The sequence below is a fragment of the Phalacrocorax aristotelis genome, chromosome 21, assembly GCF_949628215.1.
Source record: "Phalacrocorax aristotelis chromosome 21, bGulAri2.1, whole genome shotgun sequence".
NCBI classification, from domain to species: Eukaryota; Metazoa; Chordata; class Aves; order Suliformes; family Phalacrocoracidae; genus Phalacrocorax; species Phalacrocorax aristotelis.
In genome coordinates this window covers 752466-765512 of record NC_134296.1, presented here as the reverse complement: position 1 = coordinate 765512, position 13047 = coordinate 752466, and the positions used below count along the sequence as shown (strand labels likewise).

Below are 13047 nucleotides of genomic sequence, written 5' to 3'. Positions count from 1 at the left end.
CCGGGCCGGGCCGGGCCGGGCCCCTCCCCGCCGCGCCGCGCCGCGCCGCGCGCAGCACCGACCTCGGCCGCCGCCCGCGCCGGAAGGGCGGAGCGCCCGGCAGGGCCCCGCTAGGGCTGCCGGTGGCGTTCGCCTGACCCGCGCCGGCGCGCTCGGGCGGGACCCGGCGGGCGGGACTCGGCGGCCCGCTGCGCGGAAGGACCCCGCCCGGAAGCGGGCGCGCCGCAGCGGGCGCCGCGGCTCTGGGGAGGGGCTCAGCCCAGGGAAGGGGGGCGACGGCGCTGCCCTCGGAAATGAGCCCTTTCCTTCCTAAGTAACGCTCTTGCTTCGACTGCGCCGTTAGCGGTATCCTGAAGAAGACGGAATTTGGGGAATTTTCCGTAAGCCCTAAGAGTGAACTCCGTGAGCCCGGCACACAGACTTTGGCGGCCGGAGTCGGGAACTGAGAGACAGGGAAGCCCTTGTTCTACGACTCTAGCCTTGAGGAGAGCTGAGACACTGATGGAAGCAAACGTCCCGGCGCAGAAGCCGCTGAGAACGGGGCGATAAAGTGTATAGTCAAGGAGAACAACTGATTGGGATGCTGACAAGAACTAAAGCAAAGTGCCCTGTACGGGAGCTACCCTCGATATAGCAGTAAAAATCAGGCCCATACGCCGGCAACCGCCCCCTGTCTCTAGTAAGCAAGCCCCTTACTCCCTGAGCACGCGCGGTGAATTAAAAGCGAGCTGTACCTTTACATCGAGGCGAGAAAGCAATGAACCAATTATTAGTTGAGGCGTGTGAATATTAGCTGTGACTGACACATTTAACTGTACAAATGCCTTGCAGTTCCTCGGGGTGGGGTGCAGCTTTGTGGGTTACCACCTAGCACCCATCTTTGCACAAAAATTCATCAAATAAAACGACTCCGCCCTGTGTGGAGTTTGGTGTTCTGCACGCCAGGCGGACGAACCCGCCTTTCGGGGTAACGTTAGTTACCAACGCTGGGCTCTGGCAGATGCCATCCGTGCCGGGCGGGAATGCCTTTCTGAGACTCTGAATGAACAAATATGCGTAACGCTGGCTGGCACCGAGCAATGGAAAACAATGCTCTTTTCTGGGCCTGGATTTTGGGTCTGGGGAAGGGGTTGGGGGCATGTTGGGGAGCTTTGGTGTCTTTTTCAATACAGCAAATACTTGTCCAGCATGTCACAGTATTAATCTTCCCGCAGGTAAATAAGACGGCGGTTTACAGCCATGAAGCACTCTCTGAGCCATGTAGACGTCACACCTGGTGACAGGATTTGTACCGTCCAGCACTATATTCGGAGGGTGGGTGACGGGGTCTGTAGTGAAGCAGGGGCGTTTTGGTGTGTAGCTGTACATAATTTCACAGAGGGTTCAGTTGGGAAGGGACTTCTGGAGGTCACCCAGTGCATGCCCCCTGCTCAAGCAGGGCCACCCAGAGCCCACGTCCCAGGCCCATGTCCAGTTGGGTTTTGACTGTCTCCAAGGATGGAGACTCCACAACCTCTCTGGGCAGCCTGTGCCAGTGTTTGACCCACCCTCAGAGTAAAGAATAAAAAACCCAAAACAAACCAGAAAGTATGTTTTCTTGTGTTCGGGTGGGATTTCGTGTGTTTTCATTTGTGCCCATTGCCTCTTGGCCTGTCGGTGGGCACCACTGCAGAGTGCGTGGCTCCCTCTGCTTCCATACCAGGAGTTCCTGTTCATGCACGTTGATGAGATCCCCCTGAGCCTTCAACAGGCTGAACAGTCCCCGCTCTCTCAGCCTCACGCTCCAGACCCTTCATCATCGCCGTGGCCCACCCTTGGACCGTCTCCAGTATGTCCGTGTCCTGGACACGGGGATCACAGCACTGGACGCTGCGCTCCAGGCGCAGCCTCACCAGCGCTGAGCGACTTCCCCAAGAAGTCCGGGAAAGCGCACCCTGCCAGCACTGAAAGAAGGGCCTGTCCAAGTTAAAAAACAAAATCTCACAAAAATCCCTCCTTCTCAGCTGTTCTTGCCGCAAATCTGGTTAAGTGTGTATACGCTGATGGGTTTAAATGTACTGGATTTGAAATAAACAGGATGCTTTAAGTCATTCTTAAGGAAAGGCTACACAGTTTCACTTGAATCATCCTCACTGAACCGTCACTTGCTTAGGAAGCGTGGCCGTGAAAGAGGCCACGCGCTTGGGGCCGACATTCTGTTACTGCTGGGTAGTATCTAAATCCTTAAGACCGACGCGGGCGCAGGCAACCGCAGCGCAGGCCTTGGCGTTGCTGCGCTGGAAGGGCTGTTCAGCTGCCGGGGGCTGTAGCACAGCGAGAACCGCAGTACAGCTGTAACGTACGACAGACACTGCACAACTTACCTGAGATAAAATTTAAATGATGCGGCGAGCAAAGTGAAGAAAAGCAACTGCACCTCGCTGCTTATAAACAGCTTTTTACCAGAACGCAGCAGTGCCCGTCAGAAATAGCATTTTGCTCAGCTAATTTTACCGCAAAAAAACCTTGTGTTGTGAGGTTCTCGTTTCTTGCCCCTGATTGTATTTGGGCTTTTGGGGTAATACCCAAGTTCAGAACAGCGTCTTTATAGAGGAAGATAAGGCAGCTTCCTACAGGTTCTTTCACATGGGGTCAGTTAAAACGGAAACATGTATAGAACGGAATGATCACGTTTCTTTCCTCTCACTATAATAAAATCACGTACCTGTATTTCTCAGGAGCTGTACTTTACATTCATCCGTAAAGAAGCAGCCTTCCCTAAGGTGCAAGAAGACAAGTATCTGCGTCATCAATGCTACAGGTTTCTTTGAGGCGCAGAGATAAACGCCCCGAATGAAAATTTCTGTCTGCTGGACCCAGGTGATTAAGACGGTTAAGCCACAGAGAAGAAGCCCTGTTATGCTGAGCCATGTGAGAACACAAACTACTTTCTGTCCGTACTGACTCATGGGCGTGTGCAAAATATCGGTGATCTGCAAGTAGTAATCCAGGCACCTTCGGCGAGAAAGAACACCTATCCGTGTTGTAATCTAGGAGAATGTTTCTGAAAGGTCTAGAAGCCAGTATCTAGTGGCTTTCAATTTTTTAAAAAGATGCAGGTTTCTCAAGGCCACACAACCACAGCGTTAGCATATTTGTTTTAGCAAGCGGTGGCCCTGTAGGTCACCGTGTGCTGTGACAAGGTGGTCCTGAGGAGACAGAATTGCTTTTTTAAATTTCCCTGAGATTTGTTTATTTGATATCCACCCAAACCCCAGTGTTAGAACAGTGGGACAAATCTGTATCGTCATAAACAATACAGAAACACCTAAAATCCAATTCCTTGTTGCATGCTGAATGCCTTCGCAGACAAAAAAAAAAAAAAAAAAGGAAAAAAAAAGTCTGACTTATGTTCCCTTTTTCGATCACATCAATTTTACAGGGAAGGTGTTTGCCTCTTCTCCCACCAAAAGCCAAAGATTTGAGCGAAAGGGAGTGAGTGGGGAAAGAGCACAACCAACCTCTTTGGAATTCAGAAATGTTTAGAAAACACCAAGTTTGTCAGTGAGAAGGGATGAAGTAAGAGAATGGCCGGGGAGTGCAGAAGTAGTGTTCTATCGTGTATGGAATAAAAACATTTGGAAGGAAAATGGTTTTCTCCACGTCTTTGTAACTGTGTTGAGAAGCGCACAAAAATCCTCTTCCGTGAGAGCACAGGGCGCCACAGCAGCCCCATGCGTGCTTGATACATTTCATTAAGCCTTCTGTTTGCCAACATCCTCACGAGATATGATCATCCTTTGAGTCTGAGCAGGCCCCTTGTAAATCCAAACAGAAGAATTGCAAGAATGTTCGCTGATCATTCTTTACAATATTTTAACCAGATCTTTCTACACTTGCTGTCGTGGTTTAGCCGGCAACTCAGCCCCACGCAGTCGCTCGCTCACTCCCCCACCGGTGGGATGGGGGAGAGAATCAGAAGGGTAACGCTCGTGGGTTGAGATAAGAACAGTTTAATAATTGAAATAAAACCAACAACAACAACAAAGCAATGGAAAGGAAAACAACGAGAGGCGCGAAACCCGGGGGGGTGGGGGGACGAACCACCGAAACAAACCACAGGCGACGCAGCCGCTCGCCGCTCGCTGCCCGCCGACCCGACGCCGCGCCTCCCCGAGCCGCAGCTGCCCCCCCCCCCCCTTAATATACTGGTCATGGTGTCACATGGTATGGAATGAACATGCCATTGGCCAGTCGGGGTCAGCTGCCCCGGGCGTGGCCCCGCCCCGCCCAGCCTCCCGCCGACGCGGCAGAGCGCGGGAAGCTGGAAAGGTCCCCGACCACCACAGGCACCGCAGTGAAGAGAATTAACCCCTTCTCAGCCAGAACCAGCACAGAAGCAAACACGGTTTCGGTATTGCCACCTTCCATTCGTGTACTGTTCCTGGATTCAGCCTTCGCTTAGAAAAAGGACTTGTGACCTAAATGGCAAAGCATTTCCCTCTCCTAACTGGCTTTCCAATCCATTACTTCCTCACAGAGATGCTGTCTGCATCTTCCGTAGACTGCGTTTGGTCTGGTGCCTCAAAGGATGGTAAGAAAAGCCGTATTCAGGACAGAAGTCCATACATTTCGGTGCCCTCTCTCACAGCAGCCGGGAGCAGATGCTCACATAAATTTAAGGAGCAAGGTCACATTTCAGCATAGCTGTCTCTCTCTGTCAGCCGGCTGTACTGCCCACCTCAGTCAGTGACTCAGCCCTCGTTATAAGGCAACTGCAGTTATGCAGGTCTTATAACTAATTCATTAATTTTCCTAATTTCTACACTCAGATAAGAAAGAACAAAAGAAGGAAAGAAGGTAAGGGAGGGAGGAAACGAGGATGGGAGCAAGGGGGAGACGAAGGAGAAGAGAGAAAGAGACAAAAAAGAGAGAAACCCTCATCGTTGGTAAGCCCTCTTAGTCAGGAAAACAAAATCTTGAGAGCGGATTATGCAACTAAATGGCTGAAATTCCACCTGTAATGGCCTTCTGCTAAGCTTTGTCTCTCCTAAGTCGTCAGCCTTTAAGTTCTCTACTTGCATTGCAGTACCGCAAAGTCCTCGTAGAGTTAACAATAGCCAGCACCCTTTCTACCTTAATAATATGCTGCTTTTAATTCCCCACAGCCACCTTTTTTCCCTAGCCTCCACTCCACACACCCTCACTCTTCACCATTGGTGATCCGGAGGAAACTGCTGCTGCTTCTGGAGTGATTTAGCAACCCTTGACACAGGAAGTCGGGTCTTTGCCCTTGCAATTGACTCTCCAGCCATACCTGGAAAGGCAATACATGATGTCACTTCAGGAGTTAGAGAATGATTGAAATGGTTATAAAACCAAACTTGGTTAGTCTTTGAGAGCCCTGCGTGAAGAAAGCTGGGCACGAAAGAGATGGATCAATGACAATTCTGATGAGCTCGGTCTAGGGAGCTGTGGGAAGGGGAAGGAAACAAAGGGAGAGCTATGGGAGGGGAGGGGAATTTAGGGAGTTGGAGCAGGTGCTGGGAGCCAGGACTCCTCAGTTCTCCTTTCAGCTCTAGGACTGTGGTAAACTTTGCCAGATACAGTTCCTTACCCATTGTTCCCCACCTCTGTCAATAAGGATGTGGGCCAAAAGGCAAAGAGAGTTCCTAGAGGATGCCAGTACCTATTTCACCAGCCCTGCAAGGCCGGGGCACGTGCATGCCACAGACAATCCGGCAAACCCCAGCTCAATAGTCCAAAGGTCAGAAGTCAGGGACAGAGTTGCTGCAGGAAAGAAATTTAGCAATAGCATGGAGATTGTGCTTATGGTTGCCATAGGACTTGAGCTGGGATTTGCGTATGAGTAAAGGCTGTAAAAAACCCAAGAGCCACATTTACAGTAACATACAAGACTGAGTTTATAATTAAAAGAGAGTTACCTATGGGCGTTGTGAATGGAGTTTTTTAGATGACTTAAAGAATCACCGTCAAAGGTATTAGCAAAATTGGTTTTAAGAAGATATTGTGAAAGTGCGACTTCACAAAGTTCGATGGCAAGTTCACTCTATTAATTACTGCATGGAAGAAACATATAAAGGAAACATGAGTTACACTGGAGTTAAAATGATTCACAGAGAGACCATGGATGCAAAAGGGCAAGGAAGACCCTCCCATTGAGTCATGAGGTTCAGAGCAGAACCCCTTGCTGGCTAAACTCCTGATGGAGCTTAGGTGTGGCCTAGGTCCAACCTTAGTCTCAGACTTGGACAACGTTTTATGTCTAAGGGATTGTACATGCAAAGTTTACGTAACGTTTCATTAGCATCAATTCAACACACAATCAAAGTTACCAGGACAAAATCAAAGTCATCATACTACAAGGTTTTGTGTGATATCAGCTGCTTTCCAAATCTCTGCCCTTGGTGAAAGGTCTCTCTGCCTTGAGCGGCAACCCTGAGAGGTGTCCCAGCTCAAGGGGAGATCACCACCACACATCCACGCTGCCTAACCAGGAGAGCTCAAAGGTGGCTCACTTAGGCTGTCATATTTATGGGATAAAGTGGTTGGCTCGTAGCCAAATCGCGTGCGATGGACAAGGTATGCGTGAGACTCCTTGTACCCACAGCTTTCTTCCTGATAAATGATAAATGATCCTTAGGCAAGGCACCTGCTCTTGATGTGTCAATCACGTGATGGGTGTTCCAAGCTCATATGCACTGATGCCCTACGGTGGCAGTCTGCTGCTTCGTGGGTTTTTAGAGAACAGATTGAAACTAGAGGAGTTCGTGGGCCCGGCTACGGCTCAGGCCTTTACCTTCTCCGCAGCCTGCACCAAACCACCACTGTTGCATTAATAGTAGGAGTCTGAGGAGTGGCAAGGTTCAGACAGGACCCCCTTGCTTTCTAAAATCCTCCTCCGAGAGGAGTCTAGGTGCGGCTAGGTCCAGTCTTAGTCTCAGACGGTTTATTTTCTAAGGGTTGTAGAAGCAACCACTCATCAGAGTATTTGTTGTCAGTAACTAATCTGGCAGATGCCCGGCCTGCTCACGTTCAGTGAGAACCATCACGGCTAGATCAATGAATAGTGCGATTTATTAAAGCGACAGATACACAGGTTCTTTGGGTCACCGGTGATAAGATTGCTGGTTACAAGACGCACATAAATACCGAGGATATGAGTACACTGCTGGGCTACAAGTATGCTAAACAAATATGAAGCAACTCTACTATGAAGCAAAGCAACTCTAATACGTTAGAGATTTAAAGTGACTCTGTAGAGGTTTCCAATCTTACCCAAAGGCATCCCACCGCGGGGTAAGAGAAGCTCAGCCCATCGACTGGTCCCAGAAGTCAGAGTGGTACGCGATGGTATCTTCCCTGACACCCTCTTTCTCTTCACAAATTTCATACTATTCTTTATCTTTCAGGTGGAGCTTGAGTGACTCTAGTCATACATCCCTTTATTATGGCTGGCGTAAAATTTCCTCGCTTTGCTTTTAAAGATGTAGGCTAGAAAAATTCAAAGCGCGTGCCCAGTGAGGGGTGGCCGCACCTTAGAGGCGGGTAACTTTTGGGATGGAGGTGTGTTTTGGTATTAGAATGATATTATAGTGAGCAAAGTTCACCAAAAGGACAGCATTTAGTCAAAAGCATGACGGACCGTTGGCCCAGGGTCGCAAATGTGCAGCGTACCAGCTCCATGGTACCTGGAGTTCCCGTTTATCACAGAGCCCGGCCGCGATGCCCCCACACCGCTCCACCCTCCGGACAACTCCTCTCAGAGTCAGTACGCCAAGTTCTCCTGGCATTGCTGACATCTAAGGTTACCAGGGAACTTTCATGGAACGGCTTCCTCGCACGTCAGCTGCATTTCACCCTGAAAGCTTCTTCAGCGCTGTACCTTTTCTAAAAACATAAGCTCAGCGTCTAAGTCACCTCCAGCGATTATTCCACACACCACCAGTCTGGTCAAGGGGTCGAGCACATCCGTCACAATGGGTTAGGACCAGCCTTAGGTTGATTCTGTTGATGCAATTCAGAATTTTCCTATGATTTGAGGGTAGGTTTGCTATAGGGGCCATTTCTGGGTAATCGCAAGAAATGAGGCCACCCCAGGCTGCTCTAAATGAGGGTTTGGCTACACATGCATCGATTTTAGGGTACCATAGTTACCAAATCTTGAGCCGGTCACCAGCTCGGTGTTTGAGGTTAGGGATACTTCATGGATCAAAGGCTGTAGTTACCTCGTATGGATGTTGTAGTTTAACACCAGTAGGCTGCTACGTTGCTTGATCTCTCTGCCCTGGAGGGATGGGGAAGAGGCTTGGAAGAGTAAGAGTGAGAAAACTTGTGCGTTGAGATAAAGACAGCATAACAGGTAAGGCAAAAGCTGTGCTCACAGGCAAAGCAAAACAAGGAATTAATACACTACTTCCCCTTAGCCACTTCCAGGAAAGCAGGGCTCCCAAGGCCTGGCCCTGGGAGCCCTGAAGAGCTGGCCCAAGGCTTATTGCTCGCCCCACAACCCGCCCTGCAGTCTGCCCGGCTGCCATGGCGTGACCGAAATCGGGAATAAAACTCCGTAACACCAATGTAGTATGAAGAAGCGGGCATTCTTTATTATGGTGCCAGACGCACAGGGGATAATTCCTCCTAGCGTGCATACCGCAAGGCGTGATAGACAAAGCTTAGATTGCTCGGTTATATACATATGCATTAGCTTTCCTGGAACTAATTCTAACACTTGCTTCCTAATTACCCGTGCGTTTTAAGTCCCTCAGAAGCCCCTCAAGAGGTATTGGGTGGTCCCTAGTGCTTTGCTGAAGGGGTGTTTTTTCTGTCCTTTCCATGAACTCTGAGTCCTTCTTCCACATATGGTCGTGAGTTGGCCCATCAAGTAATCTTGTCACAGTGTGTGGCAAGGTGTGTCGGTTTCACCGGGTGTTGTGACTCTTATCTAGATGGAGATGTCCATAGTTCCTTCTGTCTTGGTTTTGACTGGCGCCAGCTGCTAGGTCGTTTGCATCCCCGTCATGCTCGCAGAGATTACGTCCTTGAGTGCATTCTTGCCTAGAGGCCCCTCACAATATCAACCTCTGATATTCAGTTCACAATAACCTTTGTGCCTGACTGCTCAGGTGCCGATTCAGATCGGTGGTGGCAAGAATGATCCTCCAGCCTTCCTACCTGTGCATCCTGAGCGTGAACCCTCTCTGCTTCTTCCCCAGCCTCAGCCACAACAGCCTCTGCTCCTCATCTCTCAACAACATATTCAAGACCATCTGTATCTCCTTCCACTCTGGGTCATGATTCTCCACAACAGTTTCCAATACCTTCGCCACCTTTGCCGCATCTTCCCCATACATTAGAGCCATCTCCTTCCAAGCCCATCAGCCTGCTACTGAGAAGGGTACTTCAACCCGCACCCACCCTCCTGTCCGACCCACGGCCTGCCTTAAGGGTGCTTGTAGCACTGCCCCCCGTCTCCTAGTTCTTCCTGCTACAGCACTGAAATTCCGACCCCCCTTCACTTTCTATTACTAGCGATAGAACGAGGGGAGATGGCTTCACGCTGCATCAGGGGAGGTTTAGATCGGATATTAGGAACTACTTCTTTACTGCAAGAGCGGTCAGGCATTGGAACAGGCTGCTCAGAGAGGTGGTGGAGTCACCATCCCTGGAGGTATTTAAAAGATGTGCAGATGTGGCCCTTCAGGGCATGGTTTAGGAGACATGGTGGTGTTGGGTCGGGGCTTGGACTTGATGATCCTAGAGGTCTTTTCCAACCTTAGTGATTCTGTGATTCAGCACCACCATTTACACCCCCATATCCACTTGTCCAACTTCCCTGTTTCCACACTGATCGTTACCTCCCTGTAGACTTCCCTGTCCCGGAGCCACTAATCATCCTACATCATCTTCCTCTTCCACCAGCTCCTTGTATTTTACACCTCCTTTTACCAGTACTACATGCAGAACAACATCATTTGGGCGGTTTGTCCCAACATTGTTCTAAGGCCAAAACATTTGCATCCTTAGTAATCGATCCGAGATCTTTTCCCCTTTTCCAACCGCTGCTCTGCAACGTGAAAAACAAACCCACGTATGGGATCTCATCCCATTTTCCTTCTCTTTTGCAAAACATCATCGACTGCACTATGGTATTATTGCATTATAATACATATTATTTTAATATAGTAGTATTATAGTATTATATTTCAAAGTATAGATCGGCGACCAATGATTACAATGCTCAGTTAACTGCTTCCTTGTGAGGGGATCGAACCCACCCCCACCCCCCTTCCAATGCTTCAGTCAACGCCCTAGAGGTGACTTCTTTAAGACGTTGCCTTTAGACGATTCCCCACCCATGTTAAATGTGACTTCCAAGACAACTATCTGATCCGAACATGCAAAAATAAATCCATATTCTGATAACCACGCCAAAATTCAGAGACCAGTCAAGACAAGTAGCCAAACTGGGGACTCAAACCCCATTCAGTGGGACTCTAACCCGCTTGGTCAACTTTGGGGACTCGAAGCCCTTTCCAAACCAGGCAGGGGACTCGGACCCCCCCAACAAGAAAACATACTTGGCAAAGTTCTTCTTCTCTTAATAACTGACCAAAACAACTATTACAAGCACCGGTACTTAAAACCAAATTATAACTACAATTTCCAATTAAACAACCTTTCCCCTCCTGCGCGGGCAGCCCTTTGGCTGGTACGTGAGGCATTCACGCCAGCAAGCGCCTCATTGCTTGACCTCGCCGGGCCTCGAACCCAGCGGCGGGACTCGAACCCGGGGCCCTGGCTGGCGCTCCGGGCGCGCCCGTAGCAACGTGCTCGTCCGTTGGCACGCGGCCGCAGCGGGGCGGGGCCAGAGAAGGGGCGCTGCGGTGGTTGGCGGGGGGCCCTGCCTGTCCCCGCCTGGCGGGCGCCATTGGCTGAGAAGCCGGGAAGAGGGTGGGCGGGCGCCTGGGGGAGCTCCTGCAGAGCCCGCGCGGGCCGGCGGGCGGGGCCAGTCGCCCTCTTGTGAACTGAAGCCGGGCCCTTCGGCCTGCCCTGGGCTGGGGCCACTTGCGGAGCCCCCAGGGGCGGCGGGAGGAGCGCTGACAGGCTGGGCCTCCCCTCTCTAGATTCAGTCTTGGGAATGCTTCCTATCTTCCTCGTTTTTAAGAAAAAAAATTGCATAGAAGTTGTAACATTTTCCACACGCTCCCGAATTCCCCTCCCACAGTGTGGAACGTCTTGAGCACCCCACTTTGGAGACAAATCTTCTACAGTTCTACAGCCATCTCAATTGCCACATCTTTTAGATTTATTTGTTCTTCCTCCCCTTCTTCTTCTTTCTCATGTTTGACTTTTTTTTTTCTCTCTGGTTTCACCTGGGGCTTTCCGGTTGTGCCATCTTCCCATGAACCTGCACTCGATAAATGCAGGTGTACGCTGGGTTTCCCCAGTTGCTCTTCACAAGAAGTTTGATAGACGGAAAGGCTCTGGGAAGCGGCGCGTTCTGTGAAGAAGAGTGGGAAAAGGAAACGGGGGTGTTAAGAGCGGCAGTGCAATCACCCCGTCTTTGCATGCCGGCCCGGCTGGGGCTCGGTCTCCCTTCCCTCTGCCCCTTCCCGCTGCTGCTTGCTCTGTGCTGACAGGGAGGCCGGGGAGGCGCTCCTGCGCGTGGGGCACCTGGTGTGCAACCCCGCCGAGCTCCCGCTGCCTGCTGTGCCTGCTCTCCCCCTGGCAGGCGTGAGAGCGCCGCGGGAGAAGGGGCGTGCTATGGTGGGAGGAGAGGACACTGTCCAGCCTGCCAGCAGGCCGCAGCATGGAGCGACGGTGCTGCCCGACGCCTCTCGCCACCAGGCCGCCCTGTTTCTCCACGGCACAAAGACGCTGCTTGCGTGGAGTGGGCGCACGTGCAGCTGCCTCTGCTGAAGGCACCGGGCGCAGCCAGGGATCTCTCGGGACTCGTGCTCCTACGGGCCTGACCCTGCCCTTGCTACCCTCTTGCTACCACCACTGCGTGCTACTCAGCCCTCCCAAGCCCGCAGGTCTCTCTCTCATGACGGTGGCCCGGGCCCCTCTGCCCAGGGAGAAAAGAAAGCATGCGTGCCCTTCCTCCATGGACTTGTAGGCAAACCTGCTGTGCTCCCTGGCATCTCGTCCCCGTGCGTGGAGCGTACCTTCAGAGGGAAGGTCTGAATAGCCTCTTTTGCCACGTTGTACGTGAACGTCCCAAGGAGAGTTTCCTCTTCTCCGTCCGCATCCACTCCCTCAGGGGCAAAGCACAAGGAGAGCCGCTCAGACTCATCCCGACAGAGAGGCAAGGTACGCGCTGGCTCAGCCCTGTTATCCACCCACCCTCTCCTGGGGCTCGAGCAGCAGCCTAGCACCGGGTATGGTGGAGCTCAGTCTCCGCTTTGAGATTTGGTCAAGAACCCAGAGGTGCTTGGCCAGAACAAACCTTAAGAGGGATGAAACCTCTCGAGCCCCTGAAGCGTCCCGCGAGGGCACTGCAGTGCTCGCGAGAGATCAGGACACAAACCCCAGAAGATGCACAAAAGCAAGCAGGGCCCTGTCCTGGCTTTGCCCCAGGGCCAGATGCCCGCCAGAAGGGCCCAGCAGAGACTTACAAAGACAGCGACGTCTCTGGGGGCGCTGAGGACGGTCCCAGATGGAGACACGTCTTTGGAGATGTGCTGCACAGTGACGGCAGTCAGATGGACTCGTGCTGGCAACCTGATGACCACCTGGCCCTGATGCCCTTGGAAAGGCCAGCAGTTTCCTGGGGAAACATCCGCCTGCAACCAGAACGCGACAGCAGTGAAGTGTGAGAGAGCACTGGGGCCAACACCACTGCCCATGTAGCTCGAAGCATAGGCGCCAGCATGTCTGTGGGGCCTATTTCAGCTTGAAAATGAGGCGCCTGTGAGGAACTGGACAGAAGTAGGAGGCCCCCTGCCCTGCCTGACAAAGGGGGTCTCAGTATTAGGGAGCAGAGGAGAAGAGTGGTTACGAAAGCATCGTAGTCAGGCCTGCGCAGAAACACGTCCCTGCCCAGCG

General features: G+C 51.6%; 1 protein-coding gene and 1 long non-coding RNA gene across 2 annotated transcripts in view; one reads left to right on the top strand and one right to left on the bottom strand.

The window, feature by feature from the left end:
* Positions 1–186: 186 nt before the first annotated feature.
* Positions 187–2102, top strand: LOC142067238 (uncharacterized). The gene is made up of 2 exons (XR_012663936.1): positions 187–679; positions 1215–2102. It is a non-coding gene; the product is annotated as an uncharacterized LOC142067238 (long non-coding RNA).
* Positions 2103–10156: 8054 nt separating this feature from the next.
* LOC142067233 (voltage-dependent L-type calcium channel subunit alpha-1S-like) overlaps positions 10157–13047 on the bottom strand; it is a 39497-nt gene continuing 36606 nt past the window's right edge. Inside the window, exons 35-37 of the mRNA XM_075115688.1 lie at positions 12618–12785; positions 12168–12257; positions 10157–11500 (exon numbers count right to left, since the gene is read on the bottom strand). Of these exons, the coding sequence (XP_074971789.1) occupies positions 11369–11500; positions 12168–12257; positions 12618–12785 (390 nt within the window). The 3' untranslated portion in view covers positions 10157–11368. The remainder of the gene's footprint in view (positions 11501–12167; positions 12258–12617; positions 12786–13047) is intronic.